Source organism: Arvicola amphibius, chromosome 1 (assembly GCF_903992535.2).
Source record: "Arvicola amphibius chromosome 1, mArvAmp1.2, whole genome shotgun sequence".
NCBI classification, from domain to species: Eukaryota; Metazoa; Chordata; class Mammalia; order Rodentia; family Cricetidae; genus Arvicola; species Arvicola amphibius.
In genome coordinates, this window is record NC_052047.1 from 168,938,599 (window position 1) to 168,962,741 (window position 24,143).

General features: G+C 37.6%; 1 protein-coding gene across 1 annotated transcript in view; it reads right to left on the minus strand.

Moving 5' to 3' along the window:
* Nucleotides 1–24,143, minus strand: part of Rfx3 (regulatory factor X3) — a 249,935-nt gene that overhangs the window by 90,792 nt on the left and 135,000 nt on the right. Inside the window, exons 4-5 of the mRNA XM_038310780.1 lie at nt 13,909–14,006; nt 1,185–1,443 (exon numbers count right to left, since the gene is read on the minus strand). Of these exons, the coding sequence (XP_038166708.1) occupies nt 1,185–1,443; nt 13,909–14,006 (357 nt within the window). The remainder of the gene's footprint in view (nt 1–1,184; nt 1,444–13,908; nt 14,007–24,143) is intronic.

Below are 24,143 nucleotides of genomic sequence, written 5' to 3' on the forward strand. Positions count from 1 at the left end.
AATCCATAAGGTGAAAACTAGAGGCCTCATTCCGCCATTGTTTTCTCTCTAATTCACTACTTCCTCATTTCACTTCAAGAACAAAATACACGGTAACAACATGAGAAAAGTGTGTATGCACTTAATTCAAAATCCTGTCACTACACTCTCCACCGTTTCGCAGGCTTAGGGGTAGAACTCAGGACTCTGAACACACAGCACTGTCACAATGCTACTGAACAACCCTAGCCCACAACCACTATTTCATATGAATCAAGTAAGAAGTCAATTCCATTGCTATTTTGACTTAGGTGATCATTCTCCCTTTTATACATAGTTGACCTTACAGCTTGATGATATCAAATAGTATAGTATGTAACTTCCTATATTCCTGAAACCACTTCAGCAAATTAATACTCTCATCCTGGCAAGCCATCCTTCTCTGTCAAAATGCATGTTCAAATTTAAATGTTCGAGAAGTGCTATATGAAGAGTATCTTCATCCATCATTTGGTCACGGCACCAACACAAGTGTCTTACATATGAATCACTTGTCACAGGGCTTCCCAGAGCTTTCTTTGGTAGATGCAATGTGACTCTGACTAATTAAATTAGCGCAGGGCAACACATCTCCTGACAGGGCCACACAACATAGCCCTGTCTGGCCTCAAACTCACAATCCTCCCCCTGCCTCTCATGAACCAAGAAAACAGGCATGTATCCACATAATTTTTTTAAAAAAAATTAAATACTAGCATCAATATGAATTTGATAAAACAAGTACATGTGATTTTCTATTGTAAAAGCAAACCAGTTTTTTAAATGGATAAACAAACTATAGTACAGTTTATATAATTCAGTCTGGCCTTGAATTCACAACACTCCTTCTGCCTCAATCTCTGTCTACTAATATTCCAGGCAGGAGCCCAAAAATATAGCAAAGTCAGTGTTCACATTAGGAAAATTCATTTCTCTGTATCTAGCTTCCAATTACTGATAAAGACTTTCTAATTACTGAATTAGGGCATACATGTCAGTAACGTTCTTCATAATGCTTCCTGTTACACCCTGTAAAGTGGCAGGATATGAAAACTGCATAATACAATTTGCCCCACTTGAGTCTGTGTGGTTTGCTTCCCTCCATAAAGGAAAACATTACAATACAAGCCACAGAAGCTAACGGAAATAAAATGGGAAACACTTACTGTCGCTGGGGAGGCCCGAGTTGTGTGTGTCACTGAGTGACCAGAATTCTCCATTGAATTGCCAATCAGATAGGTTCCTCCAGAGCTGCTGATGAGCTGTCCTCCCGTGACGCCCATCTGAATACCACCAGTACCCACCATACTGTGGGAGGATACCACGGTTGTCACCTGTGCTGAACTTCCTTGAGTATCAAAGTAATTTCCTCCAGTGTTTTGGCTGTACATCTGTGTCTCTGTATAGGGGTAAGTTGTTGTTCGGCTTTAGAAGGAAAAGAAAAACAAAGAAATTTACTAGCTTGTTTATATCAAGATTGCGCTCTCTCCCTCCCTCCTTCCCTCTCCCCCCCCCCTCTGGTTTTTCTGGTTTTTCGAGACAGGGTTTCTCTGTGTAACAGCTAGCTGTCCTAGAACTAACTCTTGTAGACCAGGCTGGCCTTGAACTCACAGAGATCCACCTGCCTCTGTCTCCTGAGTGCTGGGATTAAAGGCATGCTTGGAAAGATTGTTTTAATACAAATATTTTTAAAAACACATTATTAATGTCCTGCCTGTGAAACCAGGTACCTTCTGTATTCTTCTATGAAATACTATACCCACCAATAGATGGAATGAGTTCCTCTCCCAGAACCGTAACTTGTTTCTGTAGTGTAGCATATCTACCCTGCATAGGAACTCATCTCCATCCCATCAACAGGTCAGCTTGCTGCAAGAAATCTGTTCACAAATTCTTCCCTTGCATTCAAGTATGAGCTACTGTTAGGAAGACTGAGATCTGCCACGATTGGGACCTGACCAGTCAGTCTCTCGTGCCACTTCCCATCCATGGAAAACTAGTGACTACCCTTTATGTATGAAGAAGTTTCTGTGGGTTCCTTCCTTAACAACAAAGAGGTCTTGAGCTAAGACACTATTCATGTCTTTGCAGGAGCTCCCCCCTTCGTTAATGACTGTGCCAGCTCTTCACGTACTCACTTTCCACCTCCCCCAAAGTCTGGTCAAGCTTCTGCCCTTAGCCTTTCAGTGAAGTGGCTTTTAATAAGGTCACTCGTGATCAAATGCAAATACCAGGCTAAAAGGCTCCTCCAGCCCGTGTCTCTTTTTGACCTCTTTGCAGTATGATGCTGCTGACCACTCCATGTTGCCCTTTTCTTCTGTCTGTTCTGATTAAGTTTATCCGATTTGTCATTTTCAGTTGATGACATCTTACATTATAGGATGCCTTCAAGCTTTTTAAAATTTTTTTTTAATGTGTAAAAGCTCATAAAAAGTTATAAGGCTACAGAAATATAAAAACGTAGTGACAAACACTTCACTTGCTTATGTCTTTAAAATTTCAAATGATAAATTAACATTTCCAGGACTTGCTGTTCTCTAACTCCACCCCCACATGTGGCCAAGCCTGGCACCTGGGTATCAACTAGCCTGGTGCTTTACTTTCTGTGGTATTTCATTTCCACTCTTTACTCTCACTGTTATCCCTCAGCCCCCTTTGCTAATCATGTTTCTGGTATGTTTGATATGCCAAGGTTATTGTGGTACTGCTTTTCTTGTTACTTTAACTTAGACCACAGGCATTCACCATGTACTGCATGATACATGTATGCTCAGGGTACGCTATCACAGATATGGGATACTATTCTTTTTATTTTCTAGTTCTAATTTAAGAATTTTAACATCTGAATTTCTAATAGCCAACAGTTATTTATAAATATCTACACAACTCATTGAACCTGGAGATGTTGTGCTGGTGCCAATATGGAGCCTGGATCTCTCTATTCTATCTTTGGTGTGGTAACGCACTCCGAAGACTACTAAAGGAGAAATGTAAACACCAGTCCAGCCACAAACCCTGTCTCCTACAATTGCTCCTGCATGCCACACATGCTAGGGCAATGGAGCCATGGAACTTGTCAGAGTAGCCAAACAATGCCCTATTTTATGTAAGGCCCACTTCATAAAAATGAACTTGACAGTGCTTGGTGAACAAGGACCAGAGGCTAGATAGCCCAGAGACCTAAAGTAATCTCAAACACAGCGGATCTTTTAAAAAAAAAGTATCAATAAATGACTCCTACTGATATTCTGCAATACTCATAAATCAGCGTCTTTTTTCATCATCAGAAAAGCTTCCTCCTGCAGCAGATGGGAAGAGATGCAGAGATCCATAGCCAGACATTATGGAGAGAGAGAGAGAGAGAGAGAGAGAGAGAGAGAGAGAGAGAGAGAGAGAGAGAGAGAGAGAGAGAGAGAGAGAGAGAGAGAGAGTGTCTTTGGAACATGCAACTCTAAATAGGATGTCTTCATCAAATCTCTCACCTCAGAGCTTAGGGATTTCCATTGAAGAGGAAGGGGAAAGAGTGTAAGAGCCAGAGGGCATGGAGGACAGCAGCAGAACAAGGACGTCTAAACCAACTGAGCAAGGCTCATATGAACTGAGAGGCTGAAGCAGTAAGCTCTGGGCCATTGTGGGTCTACATCAGGTCCTTTGCATATATATTATATCTTTCAGCTTAGTATTTTATATGGGACTCCTGAGTGTGTGAACAAGAGGTCTCTGATTCTTGTACCTGCTCTTAGGGATCTTTTCCTTCTGTTGAGTTGCCTTGTTCAGCCTTGATGTGATGACTTTTGCTTTATCTTAATATATTTTATTTTGCCATGTTTGTTATCTCTGACAAGTCTGTTCTTTTCTAAAGGGAGACAGGAAGGGAGTAGATCCAGAGGGGAGGGGAAGTGGTAGGAACTGGAAGGAGTAGAGGAAGGGGAACCGTAATCAGCATACATTCTATGAGGGAATAATCTATTTTCAATCAAAGGAAAAATGAAGAAAAAAGGAATGGTATGCTACACGGGCAGCTGCAGAGGTTTTTATTCTTCTATACCCTTCACCTGGGCAGAGAACCACACTTCCACCTCCAGTTTTTGAAATTAAAGCTAATGCTTCTCTTATATTGATCCAAGCCAGTTAAGTCTAAGAATTCTCTTCTAAACAAAATGTGAAACTCTACAATTCTCATTTCCGTTCTCATAATCTTTAATTCACAATGTTATTTATTATAGTTGTACTCTGATGGGTTTTCTTTCTTCAAACCTGGCTCTCTTCCAATTTGCCTTCAATTTTGCTGCCATGGGAATTTTTTTAAGATACAAATGTGGAAAGAAAATTTTGCTAAAATAAATCTTGTTATGATTCTTGCTTTCAAAATTCTCCTTTTCCTTCAAAAATGCTCAAAACCTTATAGGAAGAACCAGGGATGGTTTGTACATAATCTCAGGACTTGGGTATGGTCACATTCTTAAAAGCTTTCTTCAGTAATAACACATTGGACATTTTGTGCATCAGTTTTCTCTAGGAGATACCAGTTTCTCCACCCTTCTTGCTTTACTTGGAAAGCTTTCTTATTATCCCTGTCTCTCTTCCTTTGGCCTAGCCTTTAGCAGTTCACCTTAAGCTCTTCATCTCAGATTGATTTCATGTGTATGTCCTAACCACAGGCACTTCTCACAGGCCTTACATTTCATTATCTTTATTTTCCTAACATTCTTCTGCACTGCTAAAATATAGCTTCCAATATTCTTACTGTCAAGTTCGTCATATATCTGTAATCCCATGAAACTGAACTCACTTCTATCTATTATCGCAACATAATCCAGTTATATGTTCATAGTGAGTACAAGGAATAGCCAATAACTTAAAACACAATTTCTATTGGCCATAGAACCCAGCTTTATAAACTTTAATAAACATTTTTTATGTTTTGTTAAATCATGAGAAATTGTGTGAAATTTTCTAAGACTTAAAATTTAAGTGAGAAAATTTAAACCATCAAAAGACTTGCAATTCACAACATAAATTACAGTAAGATAAGAGTTTTTGTGACTCCTCATGACATTCTGCTCCACCATAGATCAGTGTCTCACTTAGCTAGCTTCAGAGGAGCTTTTCCTTGTAGTAGAAACTACTGAAGTTTATGGGAACTAACACAGAGACTGGAAAATATTCAACGAGTGACTTTGCAGCAGTCAGTACTACATGAGATGTCTTCATCAAACCCTCCAGCTCAGGGCCCAGGCACCTATGCGGAAGAGGGTGCAGAAAGACTGTAAGAGCCAGAGGGGATGGATGACCGCATGGAAACAGTGGCTTCCAGACACAACAGGACTGAGGCACGTGTGAACTCACAGACTGTGGCAGCACGCACAAGGCCCTTAACAAGTTCAAGCCAGTTGGGGTCCAGCAATGAGAAGGGAAAGTGAACACAGGCCTGCATCCCTAACCAAGAAGCTATCCACAACCAGTATCTGCTTGCAAAGAAAAAATTAGTTCTCATCAATAGCGTCTCATTGGGCATATTAACTACACTTCAGGGTAGGCCCCATGCCCATGAGTAGAAAGCCAACATAAAAAGAACTCAGTGGTATTTCTTTAGACCTTTTGCCTCATATTGCTTTCTTTGTGTACTTTTTGTCTCATTTTGGTAACTGATTTTGTGCTTTTGTGTGTCTTGTCTGTTTCCTGGTTTTTGTTTGTTTGTTTAAAAAGTGAGAGACAGAGAGAGAAAAGTGTGGCATTGGGTTGATGTGGATGTGGAGGGATCTGTTGAGGGAGGGCAAAAGTTTGATTAGAATATATTATATGAAAACACTTTTCTAATAAAAAAAACAGCACCAAAGAGGAATAACAGTCTTCAGGAAGTATTCCACACTAAAAAAATTATACCCTCCACAAATAACTACAAAAGATCCAGGTATAAATTTTAGTTTAGGACAATGATATAAACAATCACAGAACACATTTTCAAAAAACTGAAAAAATACTATTAAAAATATATGCAAAATTCTTATCATTGCTATAATTTCCCAAATTAAAAATCTTGTTTATATAATAAAATAAAAATAGCCATTTTAATATCACATTTAGATTAAAAGAAAAAGGAGTTCATGCTAATTTGTGTTCACTAAATACACAGTAGCTTCATTTAACAATAAATAAAATAAGACAATTTGAGGTTGGTATTAAAGTAAAGTTGAGTGAGCTGTATAAATATGCATAGGGTAATAAATATCAATACATGCAAGACATAGTTCTGGTTCTCTTTTAGGAACTCGGCCCATGTTCTGAATTATGTCAAATGGAAAAAGCAAGGTTCTAGACACATCCATAGTATCTATGAACAACTAAGAAGGAATCATCCTGAAAGACAATGAAGGGGGTTTAGGTTTTCTGTTGCGATTTAAAATTGTATTGCCTCAACTTATTAGGACCACACTACTTGTCTTAGAGTGGGGCCTTTGATGATGAAGAAGGGCTGATGGAAAAGCCAAAGCCACGTCTGAAGAGACCAACCAACATATGTTAATTTCAGCAGTTCTATCAATGAAGACATTATTAGTAGAGATTAAGAGAAACATATCAAGGGACTGGAATCATTCCATCTTCCAGATGTGCCTTCTTCATGCAATTCTCAATAGACATCAGTAATATACATGCACTGCAAATAAATCTATGAAATCCACATAACCCCCAGGCAGGCATGAAAAGAGGCAGTGAAAAGCAAGTTACTTCAGTTTTCACATTTTCTTCTAGTTGGAAATGATTCATGAACTAGAAAATAAGCACAGAGCAAGAGAAGGGGACAGGCACTGGAGATCAAGCTAAAGCCGCAGAGCATCATACTCCGAACTGTACAGTTGGCTTAGCTGTTTCACAGATGCACCATGGCTATGACTGTAAGAAGGGACACAATTAGGAAAGGCGGGATGTGGATTATCTGAACTTGATTTTGACAAAAAATCTCATATATTTAAATAGAAAATGGAGGAGACTTTCAAATGCTGGGTTGATACGAGAAGTAGGCCATGATAGCCATGCATGGCTTTTAATCTTTGGGAAGGAAACATTACTTTGATGGTATCCCTGGAGCCCTAGTCAAGTCATACACAAGTAATGCTTAAGCTCCTGAATCAATATCAAAAATATATGATTGTTATTATTATTATTATTAGTAGTAGTAGTAGTAGTAGTAGTAGTAGTAATAGTAGTAGTAGAAGCAGCAGCAACAGCAGCAGTAGTAGTAGTAGAAGCAGCAGCAGCAACAGCAGCAGTATTTGGTCTGTATAGTTATGGTATTCATGAGACCATGCATGTCTCACAATGCAGTCCAGGATAGACCGGACTCAAGAATCTCCTATCTCAGCCTCCCACCTGCCAGACAGGCATGTGCTACCACACCCTGCTTTGAAGAATGTATTTAAAAAAAAGACACACCAAGAGAAAAGCAAAGAGTTCTTGTCACTATAAACACTGAATGCATCCTTCATTTCTTGTTTCAGTACTATTTTCCCAGAAATCTCCTGAACATTCTGCAAATAGCAAACTTTCTAGGCAGTTTTATGCATATTTAAAGAGGTGCTCTGTGTTCATTTTGTTTGTTTCACACAAACTGCTAAAGGTTAAGAGTCATGAAATTATTTGTCATATTATTTCTACAGCCAAAGCAAAACTTTGCTATTATTCTCCATATGCATGAGTAATGGATGTGGTTGCGGGAATATGTACATATTTGCTGGCAGAAGCTTCTTCAGAGCTGAACTAACAGTTCTATGTAAATTCCAGGACTCTCACCCATTTAATTCAGCTAGTTAATGTTATCTGCAACCATCATGCCTTGGTGTGCACGCTGTGGCTAAGTATAACCCTGACTATTCTCTCCTTTTCTTTTTCATTAGAAAGACTGAGATAATCGAGCTAAACTTTAACCATAACCCTGAATATTCTCTCCTTACTTATTCATTAGGATGACAGCTCATGGAGCTCAACTCTAACCACTTCGCGTCCTTCTTTCAGCATCGAGTGCCTCATGTATGAGGCCATACACACAATCCCTCTCATGTGTTTTGCATTTTATCAAGGTGTTTGGATATCACATCAACAATAAGCTTGACATTATAAAATCCAACAAGGTTATGGGAGGAATAAATTAAGGAAATAAAATAGCTTGTAAATTTTACACCATAAATCACATTATAAAAATATAGTAACATGAGAATGTATTACATTACTGTATCTGATGCTGTAGACTCAGTAAAGGTAGGCTTTCCTGCATATTCTAATTCTACTTAAATAATGCATTCATTTTCCTTGAATATGTATAAAATAGATCATATAAATATAAAAAATTAGACTAATTTAATAAAAACCATAAAAACATTCATGGGAATAATAATGAACTATTTAATAATTAGCCATTAAAATTACAAGTTTCTTTTCTTTCTACAAGAACTATGCAAATACTTCATATAATTTTAAAAAGAAACAAAACAAAACAGAAAGCCTGGCAGTGGTGGTGCATGCCTTTAATCTTAGTACTCAGGAAGCTGAGGTAGGTGGATCTCTGTGAGTTCAAGGCCAGCCTGATCTACAAAGCAAGTTCCAGGACAGACTACAAAGCTACAGAGAAATCATGTCTCAAAAAAGAAAGGAAGGAAGGAAGGAAAGAAATCATCCCCCTCCACACACACACCAGAAACCAGAATTCTCCTCCTCTAAACTCCAAATAAGGTACAATCAAAAGGCTGCATTTCATTGAACAGCACTGCATGCTGGAGGTAAGAAAATGTGGATTCTATCTATCTGAGCTGCACTTTATTTGTCTGTAAAAGAAATGGGGATAAATGCTGTCTATCTTTCCACCTTTGACATTCTAGGAAGCTACATTTGAATGTCTTTCATCTTTGAAGAGACAGGAATTTTTTTATGTAGCTAACATTAGAAGCCTTTCTTTAATTAGAAAGAAACACCCAAGCTCCTTTCCCAGACGGTCAATTTTTTTCTCCAAGGTCTCCTATGGAACCAGCTATGCTGGGTGAGCTCTAAATGGGAAGTGGATTTGACACCCATTCCTGTGCATCAGTTGAAGGCCACTGCAGACAGCATCCTCACTCCTTAGTCACGGTGAGTCTACAGATTCATTTTTTCTAAGGAAAGAGGATTTTAAAGATAATAAGAAAACATAATTTCACCTGCAAATTCTGAAACTTAGCTGTGTCACTTGAGGAGGAAAAGAATAACCTGAAGTGGTTTCTTATTAATCATCTGAAGTATATGAGAGAAGGAAGTGGAGGCCTTCAGAAAATGTACTAACCACAGGATTTTCAAGAAGTGACTTTTAGAAAATTGAGTCCCAATTCTGTTCACATGCTTATGGATTTTGAATAAATTACAAATGTCAAACGTCTCACCTCCAAAAGTGTAGTGTGTAAAAGTTTTGGAAATACTTAGTTTCTTTCCTAAATTCTGACTTTCTTTTGTCCTAAATACAGGACTTTAAAAAAAACTTTTTAAAACCTCGAAAGCTCTATTAGGAACCGGGATCCTCTCCATCTATGTAACCACAGTATGCTTTTAAGGGACTCAAATTTTGTGAAACATGGTTTGGGAAATTTCACACTTGAGCTGATGATAATGTACCCTCAAACAAAAAGAGCTGAGAAGGCGTCAATCCACATACTGCACAGATATGAACACACAGACACCTCTGTGTCCTAAAAGCTGATCACCTCTAAACAACAGATGTTCCACTTAACGGCTTACACAGAAAACCCCTTGTAAAACAGACGTCTTAACTTTGACATAGGATAGGTTATATCATTCTTTCCTCTCTGACGAATGGAGTGTAGGAATGAGCTGGAGGGGTAAAAGTCAGGAGATGTGATGAAGAAAAGTAACTGTATTTTTAAAAACCTGATTATGAAAACCGAGAGATTGTGAATGCAACGGACTCTCCTTTGGTATGTGACATTCCTCAGTTAGTTCAACCATGGTAACACATACGACTAGAACATGAAATTGTACAAATAGAGATAACTAGGACCTAAATTTTGCAGAAATGTCTTTGGGAGAACCACTGCAAGGAAATAAACAAATTATACAACTTAGGTACCTAAAGAACAAGGATAAAACGAGCAGGAGAGGAATGAACTGTGTTACCTTTTCCCTTGAGTAAAAAGTGATTCTGTGCCAACACCCAGCACTGCAAAGTAGTCTCAATTGTTCAACTGAATTATAGGCCTACTTACTAACCCACACCGCTAAGCCTGTTATGCTAGCAGTAATTGTCAATATTCACAGCGAGAACCAGGAAAACACTTTAGTTTCAGAAATGATGGTGATTACACATTCTCATGAGTGATTACTCGCATCTGAGAGTGCTGTCATCACCTCTTGAGTGAGACCCCATGCTTATGTCTACACGACACGGGAGTGCTGGTAACACGGGCATAGAGAACCAGAAGTACTGAGCATGTGCGGGTTGTAGGGTCATGTACTGGGTGCTTGAAAGTTCATGACAATGATCAGAGTCCCTCTCCCCTAAGACGATCATTAGCAAAATGTGGTTATTATCACACAGAAGTGGGGCTCTGGGGTCTAAGTCAGAGATCAAATATTAGCTGCCTATTAATTCTGTGTGACACATTAGAAGAATAGAGATTTTCCTTCCTAATACATAAGGAAATCTCCTGAACACAAAGAGAGAATCCAGGTATTCTCAGATGGGCATTGGATACACAAACTGTGTGCAGTCTAATGGCAACAGTGTAAAAGGACAAAACAGATTCTAACAGCTTATGGTGAAAAAGTAATTATTTTGATGCCTGAGAAAAATATTCGTAGTCATCTACTCACTACAATCCTGAATATAATTCATAGCAACATAATGATATTTCCTTATTGAGTATAGAAGTGATACTTTAGAACTTCTATTCAAAGTGTATATTTGCCAGTAACAAGGGATCTTAGAAGCATGTCTTATCTATCTTGACCAAAAGTGCTCATTGTCACGATACTCGGAATTGAAGATGCAATCTAGGCCCACACAGTCCAGATCAAAGCTAACTAGACTTTGTAGCAAGTGAACTCATGACCTAGATCTCATTAGTCATGATCTAATCAACTCAGCTAGTGGCCACAGAAAATAAGTGTTGGCACTAGACAGTTCCTGGGGAATCATTTCTGCACTTATACAAGTCCCACAATTTTAAAGAATCAACTTCAGAGATACTGTTTTTCTAAGGCTTTACAAGTACACAAAACCATTAACTCATATTTATTACGTGGGACAGTTACTTATATACAAGGAAGAGCAAAGGGCCAAGGTGGTTTAGCAGGCAAGGGCTATGTCTTCATGCTTGATAACTAGTTCAATTCCTGAACTGATAAATGGGATCTGAATAGGACTCTAATAACAAAGGAAACAACTCTAAGAGCTGATAAAATCAACTACATGGGATTAAAAAGGTTTGAAAGCCAAGAAACTGTCAGCAGAGTGAACAGACAGCCTACAGATTGGTAGAAAATTCTGCCAGTTATACTTCACAAAGGGTATTATTATTACTTAGAATATATAAGGAACTGCAAAAATTAAACACACACATATATGTGCAACCAATCAATATATAATCTAATGAACCAAATACTCATTTCCAAGAAGAAAAAAATTGACAACAAATATTTTTTCATGTGTTTCAATATAATCAAGAACCAGAGAAATGCAAATCAAAGCTACATTGAGAGTCCCTCACCTATCAGTCAGTATGGTTATCACTAAAAGAGCAAAATATATCAAGTATGATCAAGAGTATGAGAGAATAACATTAATTCACTGCTAGTACAAGGTACCCTGACTCAGATACTATGGAAATTAGTGCTGAATTTTCTACAAAAAATCTAAAACTACCATGAGATAGAGCTATTCCACAACACAGCATACACCCGAAGAAAGAACTCTACCTCAGTGAGACATGCACACAAATCTTGCCAATTCTTTTTTTTTGGCAAATTATTAAAATATAAACAATGGTAAATATACACAATGGCATTTTATTCAGCCGTAAAGAATAGCAAGTTACAAAACCTACAGGAAAAAAAAATAGATTAATTTGGAAGCATATCAGATAAGATAACCTGAACTTGGAAACAAAAATGTTGCATAGTCTCTCTCCAATGCAGATTCAAGTTTTATTTTTTTAATTAAATTTTTTTTCTGCATGTGAATGTTTTGGATTTATGTATCTTGTGCATACCTAGTGATCACAGAGGCTAAAAAAGGCCTTTCTCCTGGAATGCAAGTTATAGAAGATTATGAGCTGCCACTTGGAGAATGGTAATCAAACCTGATTCTATGGAAAAGCAGCCAATGCTCTTAACTGCTAAACCTTCCCTTCATCCCCTAATTGTGTGTGTGTTGGTGTGTGTGACAGAGAGCGTGAGAGAGAGAGAGAGAGAGAGAGAGAGAGGGAGGGAGGGAGGGAGGGAGGAAGTATAATTGAGTGTGAGAGTAAACACAAACCATCAAACCAGGAAGGGGACAAGATGAAAAACAGTTTCAGAAGCAGGGAAGAGTACTGCCATATATGGAAAGGTATAAGGGAGGGTACCGTCACAAGAGAGAAGGAATAGGGGATGAGTACAAATGCCAGAATGAAATCGTGACTTTGTATTCTAACTAAAAATAGAAAAAGACAAAGAAAAGCTTTCTTTCCGTCTTCCACTCTCTATCATGATGCAGACCCCAGGTCATGAACACTAAATGCATCCTGGAATCTTCTGACAACTAAATTTGGTTAGAGCATACCCCACTCTAATTTAAAGGAATAGCAACAAGTTCAGAATATTTTACATGTATCACTCATAATACTAACACACAATTAAGCCAAATATAAGCTTTTAGTCATAACAGCATGAGACATGACTTCAACTGTACTCTGTCATGCATGCTCGTCTTTTGACAGTTACTGTAGTGAGTAAAATCCAGGCTTCCTGAGAGCTCACAGGGTGATATCATTGGGATCAGTGGAAGTAACCATGGGGGAAAAAAAGCAAAGACAGCAGCGTTATCTTGAGGAGCAGTCACACTGCAGAGATGCAAGAAGCATCCACTCAGCAGTGATGTGAGGAGTGCCCACCCTGTAGGGATGCGAGGAGCAAATTTCCTGCAGGAACACACATACTCCAGGGATGCAAGGAACAGAGACACTACAGGGCCAAAAGCAAGACACTAAGAGAATCTAAATTCACTTAGGGACATTCAGAAACTCTGCTAACAAAAACCCAGGATGAAATCACTGATGACAACTTGGAGAAATTTTTAGTTTCTTCATTTATAATAATACACCAACTTGCAATTCAAAATGGCTGAAAAAGCCAATAAATTTGCAAATTGCTACTACTGCTGAGTCAAAGAAGATAAGACAGTTGTGAGTGGACAGACTTAGGTAGGAAAATACGATTCATAGAAGATCATTATTCTCATACAGATTTAACTGTGAAGAAGTCTACAAAATTCCCAAAATGATTTTTTAAAAATTTACAGATGAACACACTTTTCATCTTAACATTTAGAAAATCACAGATGTTAAGGCATTATTAAAGCATGGCCATAAATAACAAGAAATACAAGCTTTTCTTAATTTACAGAAAATTATTAAAGTACATGCAATTTCAACAATCTAAAATATTCTGGGAAAGCTAAGTAAGAGGAAAATATGAGTGCATTTAGTAACAAATACAGACAAAGTTTTAAATATCAGTTTAATTGAAATAACTCTGCTCTGGTTTAAAAAATGTTAAAATCATGCAAACAATCGCTGGAGCAGAGGACAGTGTTAGACAGGACAGTATTGCCCTGAGCTGGAAGAATTAACCCAACCTCAGCATCCGACTTACATTGCTCCATTGGTATAGACTGTGTCACTTCCTTCCACATACTGCACCTGAGCTGGGTAGACATGTTGGACCTGCTGAACTGTCTGTACCTGCTGCACCTGAAAAAAAGTATGAGTAACATGTTAGGTGGTAGACATAAAAAAGGCACAGCACACTAGATCCATGGGAAGTGGTAGACATAGAAAAGGTATGCAACACTAGACCCACGGGAAGTGGTAGACGTAAATCCATGGTAAACAATAATCCTAGAAAGGGTATACTATATTAGACCCATGGTAAATACAAAGAGTATATAATTATTAGATCCATCTCAGATTTTCCAGAATATTGGTTAGCAGGAGATGGCTAGGGATGAAATCTCTTAGGTTTATGCTACGTTCAAGTTAAGAAACTTATATGTTTAGATCAAATATAGCACTTACCCAAATAGTTCATCAATTGCTTGTCAGTGTACATGTACACACAGTTTTATGCTTAACATCCTGCAAGTTTCTCCCTGATTTTGATGATTTATAAAATTCTACTCCACTTTAATTGTTAAATAATTATAAAGCTAAATTTATTTTTGATTAAAATCAACCCCCTTAGTCTGTATAATGTTACTCATACATATTCTTTTCAGAGCTGATCATTTGGTATTGGACTGATAAGCTCTTTAGACCTGAAAACATATCACATACAAGGAACATTACATGAGCTAAACAAGGTTGTATTTCACATATTTAGAAATACATATACACATATGTGGAATATTCCTTTACACTATGTGAATATATGTTACTGTAATTGGTTTAATAAAGAATCTTTCTAGCCTATAGCTGGCAGGATAGGTTAGGCAGGAGAATGAGACTAAGAGAATTCTGGGAAGAAGGAGGAACTAAAGGTATCTCAAGGAGCCTCGAAAAGAAGGAAATGAACCTGCTGTGCTAAGAAAAGGTAACAAGCCCCATAGAAATAGAAAACAAAACATATGACTGTGGTGCCTACTAACTTATCAAAGGCATGGAATCCCCTAGAAATGAAATTTCAGGTACTAGGGTGCCACCCAACATGGGTTCTTTCTTAATAAATATAGATTATAAAGCCACTGAAATACTCCTCTCCACCCAACATCACAGTTACTGAAATCAAAGGCAAAGTGAAATCCACAAAGGTCTATTCCGACCAATGAACACTGTCATACAATGCAAATTGAGAACTCAGCCCATTCCATTTTATTTGCAAATTATTATTATATTTGCCCAAAGATCTAAACAGGTTAAACCAACTGTAAATGCCAAATAATTGCTCAGTAGTTAAATAATGCACTGTACCTGGCGAATGAATTGCCAATAAATATTTATGAAAAATATATTATTTTCTAACTTTTGGCATCAACTTTTTATTGAAGAATAATGAAGTTACTAAGGAACACATATTTTTCAAAAGCAAACAAGACCACTTTATAAAAGACATATTTTTTTATATTTATGTAGATATATCTGTGTGAATGTATGCCATTTGCATGCAAGTGTCTACAGAGGACACTGGAGCTGGAGTTACAAGCAATTGCAAGCTGTCTGATATGCGTGCTAGGAAGTAGACTCAAGTCTACTGGAAAAACTGCACGTGCTCTTAACTGATAAGCCATCTCTCCATTCTCCCAATAAGACCACTTTAAATGCTGTTTAATGCAGCACTAAAGATGAGAGGTGAAATTTTCATATTACATATTATTTTCACTCTCTAAAACAACCAGGATTCAAAATTATACAAATATCATTTGATATTCTATTAAACATCAAGTGATGTTTGGATCCATGTTAAAAGGTTATACATTAGAAGCTGATTTCCTATTTTAATTTTCACTAGTTTAATGTGGGAACATTCGAGTAGGTATTGAGAATGTTCATCTCCAATAGCTTTGTTTCCTGTACGTTTTGTGAACTCTCTAACCCGTATCATCTGTTGCTATTTGTCCCCACCCACGTTCTTAGAAAAGGAAATTATCAAATAAAGTCTACATGAAATTGATTATATATTTTGATTTTATTTACTTCACAAAATAAATCCCCAAAAAATGTTTGTAAAAAAATAGTAAATATTTTTCACCATTTTTTAATTTTAGTAGAGTTAAGTTGTCAAAATACAAATTAGAAAAAAGCAAGAAAGGTAGATTTAACATTTTTAAAGGTAGAATTAACAAAATTTTTATAATTAACTATTCATTGAATAAAAGTGACTCTAAAATATGAAACTCAAAATGGCCTTGGATCAGCTTTTAAAAGCTTAGAAAGTTGGCAGTAATGAGGGTCTCATTATAACAATATTCAACACCAGAGAGTTATCCTGTCCATTAATCAAAAATATAGTGCCAAAATGTAAATATATGAAATAAAACATTTATATTCATTGTGACTAGGTGTAGAAAAAAACCTAACACTTTCACATGAATATATATTTAAAACAGAAGTACTCATATCACCATTCAAAGCATAGCACTCTGAGCTTATTTACTTATTTAATGTACATGTTTTATGATTTGAATTATTTACAATAAAAGTGAATTTCAAAGCAAATTACACACCACAGGAACATGTGCTAGTTCAACAGAATCAATTAGTATATTTTAAGGACAAATTTACACAATATGTTATTTTGGATATATTTCAAGAAAAAGAACATGAATCATACTTCAAAGCAGAAATCCTTCTCAATGGTAAATGAAACCATGTATAATTGTTAAGTTCATTATTCAGCTAAGAAGCTTTCTAGTATCTTTGTAAAACAAAAAAGTCTTTCTCCTGTCAAGATAATTATCTTGCTCATAATAGCATTCCTTATACATTTAGTTGGCGCCAAGTGTTCTAAGTATTCAACCTAAGAACTACATAAAGCTGCATTAACAGCATACTCAGGCCTACAAGAGACACAAGAGAGCTCTATGCAGATTGAAAAGGTGAGTTGGCACCGGACTGAGCTCCCAAGGTCCTGATGAGGAGCAGAAGGAGAGAGAACATGAGAAAGAAAGTCAGGACCGTGAGGGAACCTCCAGCTGGCGACAGATGGGGAAGGTGACTGAGCCCCACATTGGAGCACTGGACTGAGCTCCCAAGGTCCCGATGAGGAGCAGAAGGAGCGAGAACATGAGGGAGAAAGTCAGGAACGAGAGGGGTGCGTTCACTCATGGAGACGGTGGGACAGAACTAATGGGAGATCACCAACTCCAGTTGGAATGGGACTGATGGATCATGCGACCAAACCCGTCTCTCTGAGTGTGGCCAACAGCGGGGGCTGACTGAGAAGCAAAGGACAATGGCTCAGGGCTCTGATTCTTCTTCATGGACGGGCTCTGTGGGAGCCTTCTCAGCTTGGTCGATCACCTTCCTGGACCTGGGGGGAGTTGGGAGGACCTTGGTCTTAGCATAGAGTGGGGAACCCTGATGGCTCCTTGGCCTTGAGAGGGAGGGAGGGGAGGTATGGGTGGAGGGGAGGGGGGGGAAGGGGGAGAAGGAGGGGAGAGAAAGGGGAGAAGGAGGGGAGGGAGGGGGGAGGAGGAGGGAAGGAGATGGAAATTTTTAAATATAAAAAAAAATAAACCATGAGAAAAAAAAAAAAAACAAACAAACAAAAAAAAAATAAAATCTAGCACGATCAAGAACGTCAAAAAAAAAAAAAAAAAAAAAAAAAAAAAAAAAAAAAGAAAAGGTGAGTTGGAAGAGCAGTTAGGCAAAAGGCTGCTATGCGACCGGCAATAAAGATGCCAAAAAAAAAAAAAAAAAAAAAAAGGCACAAAGGGAAAAGCTGCTTGTCTAATGAGCAGAGAGTTAGGAAAATAAAAATCATAAACATGTAACACACGCACAAACACACACATACATTGTCTCAGCTCTGGTTAAAAGTAATATAAATTCTGCCAGGTGGTGGTGGCGCATGAATTTATTCCCAGCCTTTGGGAGGCAAAGGCAGATGGATCGCTGTGAGTTTGAGGCCAGCCTGGTCTACATGAGCTAGTTTCAGGATAGACTCCAAAGCTACAAAGAAACCCTGTCTCAAAAAACTAAAACAAAACAACGAAAACAAAAAAGTAATATAAATTCTGCCGTAAGCTTTTTAATACATCTTACCAAGAAGACTCCTACCATCATTGTGACTATCAGAGTAACTGTAGGTAAAGAGTATTGATTCATGAGCACCAAATGACGTTGAACAGGACACTCTAGGGGGGGGGGGGGGGGGGGGGGGGAAGTTATTTAAATTCTCTCCTGTTGCATTTTTTGAGGAAAAGGACCTTCTCCACAATGTTAATATCTACAGGCTTCATCCTAGGACAGTCAATGTTAGCCAAAAGAAGACTTTCAGTCTCCTTAGTGTGGTTGCCCCTTCACAAAGAAGACGGAAAAATGGACGGCAGGAAAACTTGAATTTGTTTCCTTATATCATAAATCTACTCTGTGGTCTGAGGTTGGCTGGCTTGTCCACTCACACACTGTGTAGCTTCTCGTTGGAAGGAAATTTCGGGTCTTTAGATACAGTTTCTTGAAGTAGACTTTAAGTGAATCTTCTTCAATTCAACCCAGTAAAATTCCCGAAAAGCTCATTTCTGTGGCAGGACTAGAGAAGACGGAAGCACAAGCTCCAGAAGATTGTTTGCTAAACCATTCAACTGCTATGGTAAACCTGGCGAAGTTACATTTGGGCTTCAAATACAACCAGAGAGTAGTATACTCCTGATGAATTCAGTCTCCTTCTGACTACACAAGAAACTGGGAAGTCAAATAGTAGAGAATTAACTTCATAAGATAATCCTAACTGCCTATCATCCATCACACCCTCAAACAGACTAACAGCAGAACATAGAAGCCACTAGAAAGAGATGAAGTGTTCAAAGGCAAGGAGGAAAGCTCAGGGAGTAGAGATGAAAGGCAGGAAAGTTCGTTTACACAATTTTCAATCATAAAATACAATGGATGTTATGTAAACAAACTTATTTTTTGTCATTAAATATGAATATAGTAATTGCTTTCTACAAAGAATAATATTTAATCATGGTTATAATAAGTTCTTAAACATTATTTCTCTCAAGGCCCACTAGAACACACCACTAACATCTACAACAAGTAATATTTTTAAAAATGAGAATATACTTTTTACCGTAATTCCTTGTGATAACGCCTATATACAAATTCCTCACTGGATCCAGGATCTCCTGGAGTGATGTCTATGCGGTTCCTGTAGGGTTCTTGCGCTAAGAACATGTGTTATTAAGCTTAAGTGTTAACATTCTAGTTTTCCTCTAGTGTTTTTCCAAATTTGGGAAAATCTAAATAACTAAGATATAATGTGCTTGTACTAATTGGGTTTCTTTACTCAATAATATATCTTAGAGCTGGTGTGTGTATGTGTGTGTGTGTGTGTGTGTGTGTGTGTGTGTGTGTGTGTGACTGTATGTACATCCACCTAAAGCTACTGTTAGTTGACTTTAGAGTATTCTACAACATAGATTATTTAACTGTTTTACTTTTAGGGAGTATTTAGGTTACCTTTAATATTATAAAGTACTCTAAATAAATAAAGGGCTGTGGATATAGCTTAGTGGTAAAGTGTTTCCCTAGCATATATGAGACAGTGAATTCCACCTCAACACTAAAAAACAAAACAAAACCCACTTGTTTTAGAGTGAAAATTATATTTATGTTAAGTTGTGTTTGGTGTAATGGCTGCAATTCTAGGGCTAGGAACAGAAAGGAAGACCATAAGAACAAGGGCTACACTTAGCAGTGTGTCTGGCTACATTCTCTCATAGGTTTACTGGCCATTTGTTTTCATGCTTTGTGAAGAGTTATTCACAACCTTTGTGCACTAATCAATGGCACTGATTTCTCATCCATTACTGATTTTGAAGGTTCTTGTAAACAACGCTTCTCTTTCCATATACTCAATGTCATGCTACCTTTAGATTTATTTGTGTTGTTTGCTAATACATGTTGTTATTTATAATGTTGAGGATGGCCTTGAATTTAAGAGTCCTCCTGAATCAGCTTTCCTAATGATGGGATTTTAAGGGTACACTACTATGCACAGTATGTCAATAGTTATCAGATAAAATACGACAAACTAGTTCTTAGATGCCTAGTGGTGTTTTATATTCTATGTAAGCCGATTTTCCTTTTCTAAAATCAGGACATAGAAGTTTGCCTTTATATTTTCATTCTTTTGAACACTAATTCTATAGTCCTTTAGTGCTATCAAATCAAAGGTAAAACTCTAGCTTTTTAAAATGCAGGCATTTATTTTTTTTCTTAAAATGATCCCAGTAAACAAAATTCTAAATTTATACAAGGATGTGCTTATTACTTACTGGTCTGTTATTGCTCATGTTTGTGTGTCTATGTATGTGTGTGTGTTTAGTATTATTCAGGTTCGCATAGGTAAATATGCATATCTATGTGGAAGTAAGTCAGAGCACAACCCTACGTGTAATTCCTCAAATACTATTCATTTCATTTGTGTGCTCATTTTCTCTCTCTCTCTCTCTCCCCCCCCCCCCCCCTCTCTCTTTCTCTCTTTCCAGGCTCTCCCACTGGTATGGAACTTACCTAGTAGGTTAGACTAACTGACCAATAACCCCCAGGGATCAACTTCCCCAATGCTAGATTTTAAGCAAGAATCACCCTGGCTCCCCTGTGCATTCTTACATGGATTTTTGGATTTTGAAAATGGAACTCATATTGTTATACTTCAAGGCATGAATTTAAAAACAGAACTACATCTCTAGGCTACCATGCAGTTTTTATTACCATAGATTTTGTAGAACAGGTTTTTCTCTCAACACTATTCCATTTTGAGCAAACATTCCAGGAATATTAGAATCAAGAGATTCTTCTTTCAAGGAAACACTGAAAAACTTCAGTTTAATAATACTGAAACTAAGACAGGCAATGGTGGTGCATGCCTTTAATCCCAGCACTCGGGAGGCAGAGGCAGGTGGATCTTTGTGAGTTCGAGGCTAACCTGGTTTACAATAGCTAGTTCCAGGATAGATTCCAGAGCTACAGAGAAACGCTGTCTCAAGAAACCAATAATAATAATAATAATAATAATAATACTGAAACTATACAGTGATTTGGAACAGATATAAATTACTTGCAATACCGAATCTTCCCATCCTCTTCCCATCCAGGAGGAAAGTATTTTTATTATATATCCTCTGCAACAAGGCTCTCTTTTTAGTTTTAGAATTGATAACTCCTTAATGCAAATTTTCATATGTGAGTTGGGCATTTCATTCTAGAGTGCAGTAATGAATGAACTATTATGAAGACTTCAAAGGTTCTACTAGGCAGAGTTGCCAAAAGTATCTTCCCACAAGATTACAAATCCTAATTCTTGCAACCTGAGAATGTGATGCAAATGAGGGTACAGGTATCTGCTGCCAGGAGTCCTAAAAAAAGATGAGTGCTGGCCTAGCTGGGAGCAGAAGAGGAAGTGAGAATCTGAAGATGGAATGAGAGGAAGGGAGTACAGGGAGCACCTAGAAGCACAAAGCAAGCCCAGCAGATGTACAGCAAAGAAACAGTCAGCCATACAATTGAAAAAAAATGCCAGAAATCTGACAGCCACCTAAATCATTTTGGACTGATTTATTCTCCAAGAACTCTGTAAAGAAAACACCCAATGTGACAGATGAAATTCACTGTGAGGGGTATGCAACAGAGAAATCAGTGCAGCCCAGCCAGACTTACCTACAACCTGCAGAAATGGAGATAATGGTACTACCATGAGCTACAGAACTTGCTGCAATTTCTTACAAGGCAAGTACCTTAGTTAGGGCTTCTATTGCTATGATAAAACACCATGACCAAAAGCAACTTAGAGAGGAAAAGATTTGTTTCGGCTGACAAGTTTTCATTCTCATTCCACGATGGAGAAAAGTAGAGCAGAAGATCAAAGCAGGAACCTAGAGGCAGGAACTGAATTAGAGACGGTGACAGAAAACTACTCGCTGTATTGTTTCCCATGGCTTTGCTTGCTTTCTTATGAGACTCAGGTTCACCTGTCCAGGATGGCACCGCCTCACCCACCCCCACACCCAAGGCTGAGGCAGCACTCACCAACTATTAATGAAGAAAATACTGTATACACTTGCCTATGGGTAATTTTCACAAAGGCATTTTCTGCACTCAGGTTCCTCTTTCCAGGTAACTCTAATTGGTGTCAAGTTGGCAAAAGATTAGCATTAGCCAGTACAGCAAGACAAAACGCATTCAGACACGATCCAGACCAATTAATCATTGCCAGGATTAGGCAAGTGCATGGTTCTTTGACTCATTCCTGGAAGAGGGGTGAGGGGACACAGGACATGACAGGACCCTTTTTCCCCTTCATTTGTATTCTCATTGCTGTTTCCTAATTAGGACTAACACATACAGAGCTCATCACTGAAGCTCCTGTTAAAATTAAGGCTTTGCTAAGATAGAAGGATGGTTTATTCTCAATTCGGGTAACATCTGAATATTACAGGTTCAGAGAAAACTGACACAGCTATTCAGACACCACATGTCACATAATAAGGCAAGAAAAAAATCTCAGCTTCACTAACTAAAACCTGGTAAAAACTTAACATAAATAATAATATGATCAAGCTCTCAAACTCCAAGCCAATTTCACAAGTGGGAAAGATATATAGTAAAGAAGAATATTTTAATATTTTACCTAGATACATGCAGTAAATATAATTTTTGTAGGAGAACTCAATATTTTGGTAAAATAATAATTAAGCAGTATTCTCAATCTCATTAGCATAAACTTCCCCATTAATATAACACCTTATATCTGGAAGGGAAAAATAATTTATTTCATAATATATTAAATTTCTAAATTTTTTCTTACTCTAAGAAACACTAAATTATATTCTGATATATAGCTGAACTAAGCAAACTTTTAAAAATATATTTTGAAAGGAAATTTATAATAGTAGGATAGCAAGACTTAAAATAAGCTTTATGTTTTCCCTATGGAATCCTCTTAATAATTATGCTATACTTAGCACTTGAATACAGTTATCTTTAAGGGTAATAAGTTAAAGCCATGAAGCCAGCCACCAGGTCAGACATGCTGAATCTTTCCCGGTAAGACACCCCTTTGTGGTGTTACACAGATTATTCGATATGGGTTAGTCAAGATGTGAGTAAGAAGCTGAAACTAATGGGCCAGGCAGTATTTAAATGAATATAGTTTGTGTGTTGTTATTTCGGGGCATAAGCTAGCCAGGCGGCTGGGAGCAGGGTGGGATAAAAAGCAGGCCGGCCTGCAGCTCTCACTACAGAAGGATAATTATTTCATTTACAAGAAAATTGTAGAATTTGTAAAAATACACAAAATAACATAGACAAGAATTAGGGTTAAAAAACAACAAAGAATGATTAAATACTTATTTGGATTGTTAAAACATTGAGCTGTCAAAAAAAGAAAGTATATTTACTTCAAATATTCATTGATTAGATGGAATTGGATCTCTAGACCTTAACTGACTTTCTTGATTTTTTTTAATACTTGTCCTCATTAACTTCTAATAGCCTAGATCACACGAAAAAGAAGTCTCTTGGTCCTGACTGTGAAGGACTGTTTTGAATGTTAATTAATGTAGGATGGATGGTAGTACCATTCCCTGGGTATGTGGGCCTGGGCTATACAAGGAAGCTAGTTGTTCATGAGCCAAAGAATGTGCCAGCAAGAATGTGCTTGCAATCCAGCAAGCAGTCCTTCCCTGGTTTCTTCTTCAAGTTCTTGAGTTGCTGTCCTGACTTCCTTCAATAATAGGATGTGATCTGGAAATGAAATCAAATAAAGCTTTTCTTCCATAACTTGCTTTTGGTCACAGTATTGATTTACAAAGAGAAAGTTATCACTTACCTAGCTGTCATGGTACCCCTAAGTGTGTCCAGCATGTGTTTCAGTTAAACGTCATTCATTAAGAAAGCCTAACTTCTTACTATCTTTTGCCCACTTGCCTGCCAGTGTTCCTGAAGCTCACAGTAGAGATGAATTTTTTTTTAACTAATGCTTTCCTCATTCATAAACACTGTTTTATAGATGAGGATTGCATGGAGAGCCAACTCCATATCTTGTCATTCACTTGCATCTCAATATAAATAGCTTTCCCTCATAATCAATGTTAGATCTAAAATGAAGGAAAAGAAAAATTTTGTATCTGTGAGTAAGCTCCAGGAACAAAGGAATAACATCTACTTTTT